Source organism: Hylobates moloch, unplaced genomic scaffold, assembly GCF_009828535.3.
Source record: "Hylobates moloch isolate HMO894 unplaced genomic scaffold, HMol_V3 SCAFFOLD_13, whole genome shotgun sequence".
Taxonomy (NCBI): domain Eukaryota; kingdom Metazoa; phylum Chordata; class Mammalia; order Primates; family Hylobatidae; genus Hylobates; species Hylobates moloch.
Window position 1 is genome coordinate 8,939,965 of NW_026652288.1, and position 15,343 is coordinate 8,955,307.

The window sequence follows — 15,343 nt, forward strand, 5'->3', positions numbered from 1 at the left end:
AAAAAAAAAAAAAAAAAAAAAAAAAAAAAAAAAAAAAAAGAATTTCAGAAAACCTACCAGAACAGATAAAATGAAGCCAAGCACAGAATGCATTTCTAGTGCAAAAAGTAAATGTTAAAACACACTAGTTTGAAGATTATCAGGAGATCTGCCCACGGCCAGTATCCTCCATACAATATCAGCCAGAAGAAAGAAAACTCTCCCTGCGTTATGATTCTGTTCCAAATTCCATTTCCCTACCTTGCTCTTAGTACTGATTTCACTACTTTGGGAACTGCTACTACTGTGTCGCTTTTTGCCTTTGCGAAACATTTTTCACCACCATTGCTTGATCCAGAGAAGATCCCCTGAAAAAACAAATATTGGTGACAGTTATATCCGGAAAAGCAACTTTTTTTTTTTTTTTAAAGAGACAGAGTCTTGCTCTTACCCAGGCTGGAGTGCAGTGGCACAAACATGGCTCTGCAGTCTTGACCTCCTGGGATCAAGTGGTCCTCCCACCTCAGAGTAGCTGGGACTACAGGCACGTGCCGCTACACCCAGCTAACTTCACTTTTTGTAGAGACGGGATCTTGCCATGTTGGCCAGGCTGGTCTCAAACTCCGGCTCTCAGGCGATCCTCCCGCCTTGGCCTCCCAAAGTGCTGGGATTACAGGTGTGAGCCACCATGCCCAGCCAGGAAAAGCAACTTTGATATTGGTTACAGTTACATCAGGCAATGCAACATTAAATCGCTTTATGCATAATAGAAATGAAAATCATCAATTCCTTCCAGTTCCATGGGTGTGTTCCTTTTCTATAAAACACAAAACTTTTCTCTTGGATACTATTCCTTTTCATTCTTTCCTATTAAATTACAAAAAGTTAACCCAACAAGCAAAAAAGGCAGAAACCTTCTTGTCCTAGAGGTGTGAAAAGCACTTTTCTCAAAAGTATCAGACACGTCACCTAGTTCTCAAAATTTTAAGGGCTTACTTCTCTTCAATTGATTCAAGATTTTAGCAAAATACACTGTGACACATTGGATTTTCAGTCAAGATACGGAGATTCGGTAACCCTCTCAGCTTCACAGTCTATGCTTGGTAGGGCTAAGATATACAAACCTCTCAGAAATGTGCATTTTTCTTGAAGTTTTGAAATGCCTGTAAGTAAAAGCTGACACACAGACCTTCCTAGGTGCCAGCGCCTCACCTCCCCTCTCTACTAAGCGCAAGTAAGGAGATGACCTTGCTTCCCAGAGTCTGTGTTACATATTGTTTTTGAAATTAATAATAAATGCCTTGGAAACGTAAGATTTATCCTTGCCAATTGCATAGGACAGCATATATTATACTTGGCAAATTAACTAACCTACATGAAGCTGTACAGCTCACAGAACTCCCGGGACAGTTATACTGTCATAGCCTCATGATAACCTTGTGACATACCCATTTGCTCTACTGACGCTTTTTAAGGGCATACCATATGCCTCACACTCTGCAGGGCTCTAAGCTCTCCCTCAAGGGGCTCACAGGAGGTGGGCTGTAATCTGCCTTTTATAGATGAGAGAACTGTGACCTGCCTCTCAAGACGATTTATGAATAAGATAACCTGACCAATTTTTTTTTACCAAAAACTGTATTCTCCAGAGAGAACAAGAAAATCTGCTTACTATAGAATTGAACACTATTTGACTGTCTTCAAAAGTCCCACATACAGCAGTCTGCACAGAGAGTTTCCTTTCATTCTGACCTGGGTGATGCTTTTCAGAGAAACAATACACCTGATGAAGGAAAAAGAACGAGTGACTCACGCAGCAGTCAGTGAAAGCTCCTGCTGCAACCCAAAGATTCTCTGTATTTGGAGACCCCACTCTAAGTCCACTTACTAGGGGACGACGTTAGGCCATTTGCCCAAGTCTGATCCTTGAGCCTGAGCTTTTTAATCAGTCTCATCATCCAATTTATTTCTATATTTTTGCTTTATTTGTGGGGTACCAGGAAAATCTGATTTATTCATTCATTCCTGGATAGTCAGTGAGCACCTACCAGATGTCCGGGATGCATCAGTGAACCAGAGTCCCTGACCTCAGGGAGTCTGTTCTTAGCGAGAGTAGACAGACCAACAAGAAAAACACACATAAAACATATTATTAGGAAACAACTGCTATGAGGAAAATTAACACAAGTTAAGGAGACACAGACCGATGGAAGGAAGGGGTGGGTATTTCAGAAAAAGATGCTGTAGATCTTTTTCTGAAAGAAGTGAGGGCAGCCATAAATAGCCTGGAGGCAATGCCGTGCAGGTGGAGAGGGGGCCCGAAGGAATAGTCAAGGCTGTCCGGGAGCAGGAGGACAGCAATGGGCCCAGACAAAGTGCCACAGAAGGCCAGGCGGGCCGCGATAAAGTGGACTTTAGTTTAAGAGGAATACTCTGAAGGCTTTTTATTTTTTGCTTATCTGCTGTGATCTTCTGGAATGGAGGCTTTTAAAAAGCAGTTTAGCGACACAATCAGGTGTCTTCTGTTTTTTAAACAATGACCCTGGCTGCCAGGTAGGGAACTAACTCCACAGGGTAAGGGTAAAAACTGAGATGTGTTGGAAGACTGCGGGTGATTGCTGCAAAGAAGAACCTTACCAGCACAGGACACTTGTCAGTGACAGATGGCAGGAGAGCCTTATTCTAAGGCCTGCACAAAACTAGGTTAATGCAGCAGCATAAAGTGCCATGTTAATGGCGCTCACGGGTTAAAATGTTGATGTGTAACATATTTAAACATCAGATACTAAAGTATATATAAATACATATTTATATATAGGTAACAATTTTAAATATGATTTAAATTTTAAATCAAAACTTGTTTTAAAAACAAAATGTGATTCTACTGTTAGTGGGATCCTGAAGTGTCTCCTCAAATCCCTTGATATGAAAATCAGGACACGACAATGCCTTAGCAACTCCTCAAGGCTTTCTTTTCATCATCAACCCAGGGGCTTAGGAAAAGGCAGCATTTATTAAAGTCTTTGCTATCTGCTGCAATTTTGATGCATGTTCTCAAGCAAATCATTCTTGTCTCAAAATTATTCATGCATCAAAATGAGGCCAATGATCCTGATTGGCGACTGGATGCTCCGCAGGCTCATCAAATGCAAAGATGTCTCAAGCTGAACCCATCATCCTCCCCTCCAGATCTGCTCCTCTCCTCTCCTCTCCCGGTCAGGAGATTCTATTATTGCTGGAGGAAGCCAGAAAATCATGAACTCCTTGCTCTCCTTCAGGCCCCACATCCAATCTGGCACCAAGACCCACTGTATACTCCAAGTGAAGAGCTCTCTGAGCCAGCTCTCCACCAGGGCCCCACGTCATCCTTGACCATGGGCACAGACACTATTTTTTTAGAATCTGATGAATGTGATGGGTCCTCACCCTATAAAAATGCACATTCATACAAAGTTTGGCATGAATTTAAGGAATTCACAAACCCAAGGATATTTCGTGCAAAAGGGACCTTGTCCTACTGGATTCCCTAACACTTTAAATCTACCCCCACACTGCAGCCAAAACGATTAAAATGATTTCTTTCAAACATAAATCTAATGCCACTAGCCTGCTGAAAATCTTTCACTGGTTCTCCAAAGTCAGAGACCAAAGTCAACGTTCTTCAGCAGGACACGCCAGGTCCTCCAGGACCCAGTTCCTAATCACCTTTCCACTTCCATCCTCCACAACCCGGGCACAGTTAATTGATCTCAGCAAGGCAAAGCTGCTCGTGGTTCTCAGCACGATGCTCCACGCGCCCCTGCTTTGCAGCGCCGGGACGCCCTTCACCTTTCAGGCATTTGGCTACTTCTTACCTTTCAAGGCCCCTTTCAGGCTGCAGGCCTTCCTACGATCTCAAGGCTGGGCTAAGGGACCCACAGCTTGAGTGCACCCCCTGATCACGGCGCCACGATCTGCTGTGGTCTCTGATCTCACTCTCCCAGCTGCACGCTGGTCAAAGGCAGAGCTCGGTGACTCCTCTGCACTGCCAGGGCGCCTGGCAGGGGACGCGCTTACTGAAGCCGAGAACTTTCTGGGGAGGTGACACCCCAACAGCAATTCCCATGTACCAAACGCCTACCACGTGCCATGCACGGTGCTAGGTGCACAGGTCCCTCTCACCCTCACCCTCACCGACCAGCAAGGCTGCAGGATAACAGCCCCTTTCAAACGAGGATGCCAAGGCGCCCGAAGAGTCAGCGACCTGCCCAGGGTCACCAGGGTAAGGACGGATGCGGCCAAGCTTGGGGCCTAGGGAGACCCGGCTCCAAAGTTCCTCCCAGACACCAGCCTGCTTGGCACCTGTCTGTCACCGTGATGGGGCACCTTCCACGCGCTGCGTGCGGAGGATGTGACAGCGAAGGGGACAGACAACCCCGACCCTGAGAGGCGGGAGGCGGCCGAAGTGGAGCAGAGGAGGCAGGGAAACGGCCCGCGCCGTCCGCCTTGCCTCCCCTCCGGGCCGACAGCGGCTTGGGAAGCTGCAGTCTGCAACGCCCACGCCCGATCCACGGTACCAAGCTCCTCCACCCGCGCCCCGGGAGCGCGGCCCCGCCCGGAACCAAGCCAGAGCCCAGGCATCCCTCCTCCGCCCGCCCCGCAGCCCCACCCATCCTTCCTGGTCGTCCGCGCCGCTCTCGGGGCCGTGTTCCCGTCAGGCCTCCGCGAGCTCGGCCCCAAGCGGGACGAGGGCTGGGCGCTCACCTCGCAGCCGCGGGCCCATCCCCGGGTTGCGGACTTCGGGGTCCGCGTGGGAATGCCGCGGCCTTCGGCGCCCAGGCAACTACTCCGGTTCCCGCTCCAGCGCCGGCTTTTCCTGCCCTCCTGCCCACGTCCGCCGGGCCCCGCCTCTGAGACTACGCGCAGGCGCATTCCTGACGTCCCACCCCCCGGTTCCAGGACCCCAAGTGGTGGGAAGCCTCGTGAGCTGCGTCCCCCCCCGACCGGAAGTCGAGGGGAGGAGTCTAGCGCCGCGGGCTCTGGAGTGACGGAAGTTGTGCTCTTGGTGGTTGGGGTTCTTCCTTCTTTATTTACCGGTGGCTGTGCTTCCAATTTGGGAAGACTCCGGCGACCTGTTCCTCACCCCCGCTTCGCCCTCACACTTTCGGGATGTCTGCGATTCCTGCTGAGGAGAGCGACCAGCTGCTGATCCGACCCCTGTAAGGGACCAGCGAGAGAGGGAATGAAGCCATGGGCTGTGAGGGGCGCGAGGGGTAACCGGAGACTTTGGCCTCCTCCGTCGCCCGCGCTCCCACCTACCCCGGCAGCCTGCCTTTGGTCCGCGCTTGCGGGCCAGGCTTCTCAGGCTCGAGGGGTTGGAGGACCATTGATCGGAAGGGGCCTGCTATAGAGTGAATGGGATTTTGCTTTTTCATCAGTTTTAGGGGAGGGTATGTTGGAGTCGGAAAAAAAAAGGTTTTCCGGGGCCACTGTTCGCTTTCGTACACGCTAAGAAGCGTTTTCACTTAGCACAAGCACGGATTTCTGCGCGTCAGGGCAAGCCGTGAGGGAGCCGGTGAAGCTAATGCCGGACAGGATGAGAGGAGGACCTGAATGAGGCTACAGCGGTGCAGGGAAGAATTAAGTCTGTTAACACCAGAGCTTCACATGTGCCAGAAGTTAGAAAATATTAGGGACTTGCCGTGAGTTTCGATCTTCTCAGCTCAGGCCCTAGTAGAATAAGGAAGGTGTAAAGCTGGAGAGGAGAAAGTGCAGAGGTGTTTGGGACAAAAACTCAGCCCTCGGCTGTCCATAAGGAGAGTGGCCTTTCAGTGGACACGATCCTCATCAGTCGGGAATGCTGCTGAAGGGGAGATGCAAATGTAGAGAACTTGAATTCCTACAGATGAGAATTTTGAACCCACAACATGTTTATTGTTAGGTATTAGTTGGCACAACATGAATATACGCTTTCCAAAAGGTAGAAAGTATCTCCTTTACACATTTATTCAGTAAGGCTTCATTGAGCACCTGCTTGGGACAAAGTCCGTTTCCTTCTGCTTAGTTCACACCTGTCATGTCTTCCTGTGATGAGCAAACACTGAGCAAGTGTCAAGCACCACACATGGTGATACAGACGCAACAGAGGGCCCAGTTAATTGCTGTCGCCCTTTTGGAGAGAATTACAGTGCACAGTGGGAAATATTGGAGAGATACTTTGGAATAATAGGAGACCATTACTTTGAAGTCAGACCTGAAGTCCATTATCTACTTGACCACTTAATAGGACAGCAATCTCACTGAACCCATTTTCTCATATGGAAATAAGATAAAACTTGAAGAGTAAACATCGCGGTAGGTGCTTTGTAAATAATAGCTAATCTAAGAGCGCAGGTAGGCATTGCACTGAGCACTGTGAAAGTATGGGAAAGGGATTTCTGACAGATTGAGGAAAAAAGGATACCTCATGGATCCTGAAAAATGTGATGTCTGAGCTGAGTCCTAAAGAATGAGTAGGAGTTAAAGACTGTGGGGGCCAGGATGTTCTAGGCAGTGGAAGTGGCACATAATGAAAGTGAGAGTGGTCACAACTTGTGGCCAGATTCCTCATGGCTGTAGCTAAAGAGTTGAGTTAGCAGATGAAGCGACAGGCAGTTGAGGTCCACTTTAGGAAGCACGTCTTATACATAGGAATTTGGACCTTTATCAAGTCAATTACAGGGAGCCAGTGAATGCTATTAAGCAAGCATGGATACTGTGGGAATTATGTTTTAGGAAAATCACTCCTGGCAGCAGTATAGCAGATGAATAAAAGGATGGATTGAGTAGAGCAGATTCAGTAAGATATCATTGTAAGATTCCAAGTCTAGGTGATGAGAGCCTGTAGTGGATGACATGAGTGTGAGAGAGTATGCAAATGAGATCTTCAGGATTTTGTGGCTGATCAGCTGTATCTGGAAGGGTGGTTGTGGGGAGGGAAGGCAGGGCAGAGAGGATGTTATGATCAGATTCCTAAGTTTGGCAGTTGGGAAAGGGTAGTGTTATTCACCCAAGGAGTATAAGAGATGGGGCAACTCGGGAGTAAATTTGGGAGTTCGGTTGTTTCGTAACAGCTTTATTGAGATACAGTTTACATACCATACAACTCACAGTTTACATACCATACAACTCATTTAAAGAGTATAATTCAGTTGTTCTTAACATAGAGTTATACAACTATCACCTCTCTCTAATTCCAGAACATTTTCATCACTCCCAAAAGATACCTTGTATTCATTAGCAGTCATAGACAATCCCCACTACCTCTCCAGCCCTAAGCAACCACTAATCTACTTCTCTATAGATTTGCCTGTTCTGGACATTTCATATAAGTGCAATCATACAATACATACTCTTTTGTCTCTGGCATCTTTCATTTAGCATAATCTTTCCAAGGTTCAAAATCGAGGAGTTTTATTCATTCAATAAGTATTTTTTGTGATTTACTACATGCCAGCTACTGTAGCAATACAGCAGTGAGTAAGATGGACAATGTCTCTGTTCTTAGGAAGCTTTCATTTAGTAGCCTGAAATAAGACATAAGTAGATACAATAACTTCATGTAGTTGTATTAAGATAACATGATACTAGGTTGTGGCTTGCTGTGAAGGGCAAATTAGAGGAGGTAGTCAAGGGAAAGCATCTGAGAAGGTGACACTGGAACTGAGACCCAAATGATACAAAGGAGCCAGCCACATCACTATCTGAAGACAAAGCATTTCAGGAAGAAAGTAGAGCAAGTACGGGGCATGTGGTGGAAACTAGTTTGGCATCTTGAATATGAAGTCCCGGGAGAGATCCTAGTAGAGATACCTAGTGTCACGTGTATGTATTAAAGGGCTAGAATTCAGAAAAACAATCTGGGTTACAAATACAGGCTTGGAAGTCCTTAGCATGTCAGAAAGATGAGAATGAAGATTGAGAAGTTGGCCAAGGAGCAAACCCTCGGAATATCAACATTTAAAGGGTAGGCAGAGGTGGCTGAATATGTGAAGGAAACAGGAAAGCCAGCAAGACAAGATGAGAGCATCAGGTCAGAGAAGCCAAGGGAGAGGTGCTTGAGGAAGGAGCAGGTACTCCTTAGGAGTGACAAAGGCTGCCAAGAGAACAAGATAGGGACTGACACCTATAGTTCCAGCTACTTGGGAGGCTGAGGCAGGAGGATCACTTGAGCCCAGGAGTTGGAGGCCAGACTGGGCAACAAGGGGGACCTTGTCTCAAAAAAAAAAAAAAAGACCGAAATGACTACTGAGCAGCAAGGACAGTTTCAGAAAAGTGATTGGTAAAAGCCAGAGGATAGCGAATTGAGGAGTGAGTGGAAGGTGAGGAAGTACAGGAGAGTCCACTGCCCTAGGAGGTGGGCTGGGGAAACAATATAGTGGGAAGTAAAGGAGATTAGAGTCAAGGGATTTTATTTTGGGGATGAACATGGCTGTAGTATGTTTAAATTTGGATTGGATAGTAAAGAGCAGACAGTGAGGAAAATGTCAATGGCACAGCAGTGTTGAGTTCCTCAGAAGGAGGAAGGGAGTACGTAGAGTAGAATGGTGGAAAGATTCATCGTGGAAAGAGAGGTCTTTTCTATCTATAGAGGAGAAATGGAAGGAGACAGATGTGGGCAGGTTGGTACTCTGTTGGTACATGTATTTTTAATTATTGTACCAACATGAAGTTGAGGAAATTTACAAATGGACTGTTTATTTTTTTGATGCAGAAGATGGCCCATGCCTCAAGTGAAGAAGAGAATAGAGGGTTGGAAAATTTGGGAAAGGGGGGAAAGTTTGAAAATAGTTGATATGGAAATGAAATGGAGAAAACAGCCAGGCAACATTGAGGGCCAGTTAAAGTGGAAGGCCAGGGTATCCACCATAATTACAAATAAAAAATGTTTAAAAGGTAGAAGGCCAGGAATTTATGGCAGCTCTTATCCACAGTTGTTTGATCTTCTGTATCAACACCTGCTTGGAGGTAGGATCTCAGTTTGGGGATAGACCCATTGCATGTCCATCTGACTGAGTTCCTTGAGGTCAGGGTCCCTGTAAGGCATTTCCGTGGCCTAGGCACTTAATCCAGTGCTTGGCAAATAGAAGCTGCTTAATGTTGAGTGAGTGAGTGGATTGTGAGCTAGAATGGTTGGGAAAAGCCATCAAAGAAGGTGAGGGATTTGAAAGATGAGGTTTAACTTAAAGTGTGCCTTGTGACCATTGCAAATTATGGCTGAAATTATTAATTTAAGAAGAAACAAAAATTATTTAAGTAGTTGGTATAAAATATGCTGAAATAACAGAAAGTAGACGAAAAAGTGATTGAAATTCACAATATGAATAAGTATTTAATTTTTTGTTGTTGTTGTTGTTGCCCAGGCTGGAGTGCAGTGGTGCAATCTCAGCTCACTGCCAGCTCCGCCTCCTGGGTTCACACCATTCTCCTGCCTCAGCCTCCCAAGTAGCTGGGACTACAGGTGCCCGCCACCACGCCCGGCTAATTTTTTGTATTTTTAGTAGAGACGGGGTTTTACCATGTTAGCCAGGATGGGTCTCGATATCCTGACCTCGTGATCCGCCCGCCTCGGCCTCCCAAAGTGCTGGGATTACAGGCGTGAGCCACCGCGCCCAGCCATTTAAATTTAAGCCATTTGGCAAATACACATTATGATCTTAAAGAAGATGACAGTGTTGAAATGCTTATGGCTTTCTACTTAAGTGCTAATTCTAAAAGTATTATTACATAATCTGCGTAACTGCTAGTTTATATTTTAAATACATTATAATTTAATTCTAAAATTCAGAAAATTGAATTTAAATCAAGCCCAAACCTTTGGGCTTCTTGGATCTGTACCACCTTCTCTCTTAATTTTAACAACTGCAAGATCCCTGGACTCCCAAGGATCAGTTTTCATCTTTTCCCATGTGGACACTGTTCTTCCCTGTCTTTGTAATTCTGTAGAACTCTCTGATGTCTCAGAATTTTTCAGTGAGGTGCTGTCATCAGATGGCATGTAGTGTACATTGTAAAAAAGTGTGAGTTTATTGGACTTGGTTTTGATTTTTTTAAATCCTTTTTTTTCTCCCCTTGAATGTTTACAGTGGAGCTGGGCAAGAAGTAGGAAGATCATGTATTATTCTCGAGTTCAAAGGAAGAAAAATAATGGTAATTACTATTTTTGTACTCAGTTTAATAGTATGGCTCTGACTGTATTGGGTGTTAGTCTTTTCTCGTAGACTAGTTATCTTTTTAGCTCCCAGAAAAATGTTATAGTGCATGTAATCTGTGCTGTATAGTGTTAATGAGAAAAACTAATACACACTTCTAGTTAGTAATTTAGTTGATTAAGAAGATATATTCTATGACTGTAAAATTGTCAGCTAGATCTGTTGAACTGTTATTTCTTCAAAGTCCCTCTTCCACTCCTGAAGGGTTGAGCCAACCTAACTGCCCCACCCCCAGTGGAAGATCCCAAGGGCCCAAGCACTCTGAACACATTGAGAGCTCTAGCCGCCTCCAGCATGTGGGGATCAAGCCTTGGCCTAGAAGGTTGGATCCCCAAGTCCCATTGGGGCTGCCGGCCTTGGACAAGTCACTCTGCTTCTCTAAGCCTGAAAGGTAGAGGGATTAGAGGAGATGGTTTCTAAGGTACTCATTAGAAAGTCAGTTCTGTGTCTCATGTTCCTTTGATTCCTCTTTCTTCTCAACTCCTCCCAATCTGAAAAGAACATGTATAGGTCAGACATAGTCATCTTTTTAGTCATCTATTGTGTTAATTTGGTAGTAATGCCATAAAAATAAGTAACTTTAATGACCAAGTCTTAAGAATTTGTTCCCTAATGCCTTAAAATATTGAAATTACCCTGATCAGGTAAGTTTCCCATTTCTAATTATTATATTCTCCTGAGAGTCGATCTGGTAGTAGTAAATCTGTAAACTGTTTAAATTTTAATCTGATATCAAAGTTTTTGAAAAAGATTTAATTCATTGTTAGAATGATGACCAAAAGTAGCTGCAAAGAAGCTGTTTTGTACTTTACATCCTATGACCCCTAAATGTGAGCTATATTTTAAATTTGTTGGGAAGTTAGAATTGTTAATGGCATATTTGCCACATTTAATAAGAATCATGTTTCAAGTGCTAGTGGCTGGAGTCTATCTTGAGTATATAGGTGATAGATCTAGAATTATTGTCTGTTTGCTGAATGAATTTTAATAAAATGTGCAGGAGATTGTGATCTCTTTTCCTGTCTCTTTCAGCTCGACTGTGGGATCCACCCTGGCCTAGAAGGAATGGATGCTCTTCCTTATATTGATTTAATTGACCCAGCTGAGATTGATCTCCTGTTAATTAGTCAGTAAGTTTTTCCCTTTATTAATGACACTTTTTCACGGACTTTTACTATCAAGATCATTCTTTACTAGATTTTGAGAGTTTGGTTTTTTAAAAGAGTGTTTTCTGCTAGGAAGCATATTGCAGACATCTAAGTCTAAACCAACACTCCATAATGTCATCACAGGCTAGAGAAGTTTGCTATGAAAAACTTACCTACCTCTATATATAAATGCAGTGAGTATGTGAGAAGGAGATAGTACATGACTTGAATCATTGTAAAACTTGAGACTAAGAAAGCCCTTTTCCAGGGTATCTCCTTCGGGTCACTGTTTTGTCACATTCTTCTATAAGAACACCATTTCAACTTCGTTGAAACTATAGAGTTCGTATAGAAAAATGTGACAAGACAGTGACCTCAGGGAGATATCCATGTTTCAACTTTATTCTGTTAAAATGTTTGCTGTAATTCTGGTTGCCAGGAGTAGGCTCGGGATATTCTTCTTCCTCCCTAATTCACTATTTTATAAAGTTTTTTGCTGTTTAAAAACGATACTTTAAGCATCTTTCTTCCATATTAGAACTGTATGCATTACTTCTTCCTTCTACACATACCTCCTCTTGGTTTTTCTGAAAGTATCAGTACATAGTTGTTTATGTAAAACTTGTTTTGTACAGTAAGCAACAGTTTCATTACATGGTATCTGATGGATAATAATTTTAAGAATTAATGCAGCCTCTTTCTTTTTAAGTTTCCATTTGGATCACTGTGGAGCTCTGCCCTGGTTTCTACAGAAGACAAGTTTCAAAGGAAGAACATTTATGACTCATGCCACAAAAGCTATTTATAGATGGCTTCTTTCCGATTATGTCAAAGTTAGGTAAATTACTTTATTAGATTATACACGACTTTGGCTCTATATGGTACATATAGTTCAAGATATGAACCATTTTGTGTTTTAAAATGAGGTGCTCTCTTTTCATGTATAAGGATATCCGTAATTTCATCATTCATTAACAAGGTCATTGAAACCTATTGTGTTTCTAGCACCTTCCTGACCTTGAAGGTTTTTTTGAGACAGGATCTTGCTCTGTCATCCAGGCTGGAGTGCAGTGGTGCTATCACAGCTCACTGCAGCCTCAACCACCTGGGATCAAGCAGTCCTTCCACCTCAGCCTCCTGAGCAGCTGAGACTACAGGTGTGTGCCGCCACACCCAGCAGAGTTTTTTGTTTTTTGAAGATATAGGGTCTTATGTTGCCCAGGCTAGTCTCAAACTCCTGGGTTCAAGAGATCCTCCTGCCTTGGCCTCCCAGAGTGCTGGGATTACAGGCATGAGTCACTGACCTGGTCTTGAAGTCTTTATATAGCTTTTGTGTCCTTTTAAAACTTCATTAGGCTGGATTGGAAGAGTTATGCTTAATTGTAGTAACACTCGTTAACACTTCAATAATGCTTACCACATGTTAGGCCCAATCCTAAATTCCTAATGTATATTAACTTAACACACACAATATATATACACACACACATAATTTTTTTTTTTTTTTTTTGAGGTGGAGTCTTGCGCTATTGACCAGGCTGGAGTGCAGTGGTGCTATCTCGGCTCACTGCAACCTCCGCTCTTGGGTTCAGGCAATTCTCATGCCTCAGCCTCCCCAGTAGCTAGGATTACAGGCACGCAGTGCACGCCACCATGCCTGGCTAATTTTTGTATTTTTAGTAGAGATGGGGTTTTACCATGTTGGCCAGCCTGGTCTTGAACTCCTGACCTCAAGTGATCCGTCTGCCTTGGCCTCCCAGAGTGCTGGGATTATAGGCGTGAGCCACTGCACTCAGCTGGGAGATAAATATATTTAATCTTCACACCAACTCATGATGTAGGTTCTGTTATAAATTCCATTTTATAGATGATGAAACTGAGGCACAGCGAGGTTAGGTTATTTGCCTAAAATCGTCACAGTAAGAGACAGAGCAAGGATTTGAACCCAAACAATCTGGCTCCAGAGTCAGTGTCCTTAACCACTATTCTCTCTTGCTTTTTTATAAGTACATTAACATAATTTTCAGGAGAAAGGTTGTGCTAGACTTTGTAGAAAAATCTTTTCTCATCCTAATGTGAGAAATATCTGGCATGGTTCAATGTATGTGAGTGTGTTATATCTTTCAGGAGCGTTGGGGTGGGAAAAAAGTTTGAGAAATACTATCCTAAAGAGTATTTTGTCTTAATTTACTGTATGTATTACTGAAAATTGAGAGTGCTTTGAGCTCAGAGTTTTAATTTCCTGTGTGGTTTGTTTAAAATCAAGTTTTGTAGCTATACGCACAATAGCGTAAAAAAAAAATACACGAAATATCTGAAAAATTTTAAATAGCATAATACATACAGTATATTTTAAAGAAATATCTTCATGGATATGTTATCCACAATTTCTTTGTGTTCAAAGGCTTTTTTAAAAATCTGACTTAATTGTTTTTGCTGACATCTTTCAAAATTTAGTAACATATCAGCGGACGACATGCTGTATACTGAGACAGATTTGGAAGAAAGCATGGACAAAATTGAAACTATCAACTTTCACGAAGTTAAGGAAGTTGCTGGAATCAAGTTTTGGTGTTACCATGCAGGCCACGTCCTGGGAGCCGCCATGTTCATGATTGAGATCGCAGGCGTGAAGGTACCCTCTGGCTCTGGTGCTTTTCTCCCCAGAGAAATCAGTGCAGAGCTTTGTGCCACCAAAGTAGTATTAAAAAAAAAAAATTCCCTAAGACTTGCAAAGTGTCAGAACACGGAAACATAAGATAAAAATACAGTTAACATTCTTTCCTTTTAAATATTGTAGTTCCTACCTCCATTACAATACTTTATCAAGACTGAGAAAAAAAATTTCTTTAAAGACTGAGAAAAGAATAAAATAAACATCTCAAAAAGTAATTCCCTGACACCATAGGATTCAGTTTCCTTTAGAAAACTGGTTAGGGAAGGGGTGTCTTTGTGGCTGCATTCGTTTAAAATTAAAACACAATTTGATATTCATGTCCCCATGATGTCTTAGGATTCACAGATAAACCCCTAAGCAAGGTGGACTGCAAGAGTGAAAGGGGTTAATTAGGAAAGATCTTTGGGGAACCCTTGAACTTCTGAAAACGTGGGTGGACTGCTAGGTTTCTAGACTCTAGAGCAGCAGCTTTGAACTCTGGCTGCACATAAGAATCACTTAGGGAGCTGTTGAAAAATAACTGTTGAATCAAAATCTGGAGGTGTAGCTTGGCCTTTTCCTTTTCGAGTTTTCTAGGTGATTCTAATGTCAGCCAGAGTTGAGAACCAATGCTCTAGTGTAACGTCCTAAATTTTTCACAGCGCTTATACATTTGGAACTTTTAGACATTGAATTGTAAATTATATCACTAAATCATTTATTCTTGCAGTTTGCTCTGGGGCACAAAAAATAAGTAGCATAAATGCAGATGTGAATTCTCTTGGAATTTGATGCAGACCCTCTTATGATTTTATCTCCAGTTTTAGACCATGTACCTCAGTGTACTCCTTTCCTTGTCAGCATGCCCTTTTTCTCTAAGAAGTTCCGAGCACTTCTCAAGTGGATTAATGTTATATAGGTTATCTTTGTGAGATGATACTGGGAATAGATTATTCCCATTTACTAGAGAAAATAATTGAAGCACTGAACCGTTTACTGACCAAACTGCACATTTTGAATTGGACACAAGCACTGCATGTAAATTTCATCAGTTTTAGACTTAAAAACTGTAACTTCACTTTTGGATTTCATGAGTTTAATCTATTCACTAGCAAAATGAAGCCTTCCCTAAATCCTAACTTTCTAGTTTTATCTTTTTCACAGCTTTTGTACACTGGTGATTTCTCAAGACAAGAAGATAGGCACTTAATGGCAGCTGAAATTCCTAATATTAAGCCTGATATTCTTATCATTGTAAGTATTAATATACTATATTGTAATCAATGTAATGTAAGCAGATTTTTTTTCTTTTGGAAAATAATATTGCGATC

At 43.1% G+C, this 15,343-nt stretch overlaps 2 protein-coding genes across 12 annotated transcripts in view; one reads left to right on the plus strand and one right to left on the minus strand.

Annotated features, from left to right (window-relative positions):
• The window catches only part of ITGB1BP1 (integrin subunit beta 1 binding protein 1), a 17,266-nt gene extending 12,415 nt beyond the window's left edge, over positions 1-4,851 (minus strand). The window contains exons 1-3 of one of the 8 annotated variants that reach the window (XM_058426400.1): positions 4,723-4,809; positions 431-1,762; positions 241-347 (exon numbers count right to left, since the gene is read on the minus strand). In XM_058426400.1, the coding sequence (XP_058282383.1) occupies positions 241-312 (72 nt within the window). In that variant the 5' untranslated portion in view covers positions 313-347; positions 431-1,762; positions 4,723-4,809. The other 7 variants (XM_058426399.1, XM_058426398.1, XM_058426401.1 and 4 more) reach the window with 7 other exon arrangements.
• Positions 4,852-4,975: 124 nt separating this feature from the next.
• The window catches only part of CPSF3 (cleavage and polyadenylation specific factor 3), a 50,243-nt gene continuing 39,875 nt past the window's right edge, over positions 4,976-15,343 (plus strand). The window contains exons 1-6 of one of the 4 annotated variants that reach the window (XM_032172169.2): positions 4,976-5,177; positions 10,083-10,146; positions 11,241-11,338; positions 12,066-12,194; positions 13,814-13,991; positions 15,177-15,266. In XM_032172169.2, coding sequence (XP_032028060.1) covers positions 5,128-5,177; positions 10,083-10,146; positions 11,241-11,338; positions 12,066-12,194; positions 13,814-13,991; positions 15,177-15,266 — 609 coding nt within the window. In that variant the 5' untranslated portion in view covers positions 4,976-5,127. Of the gene's footprint in view, positions 5,178-5,641; positions 6,313-7,886; positions 7,964-10,082; positions 10,147-11,240; positions 11,339-12,065; positions 12,195-13,813; positions 13,992-15,176; positions 15,267-15,343 lie in introns of those variants that run through there. The other 3 variants (XM_032172171.2, XM_032172172.2, XM_032172173.2) reach the window with 3 other exon arrangements.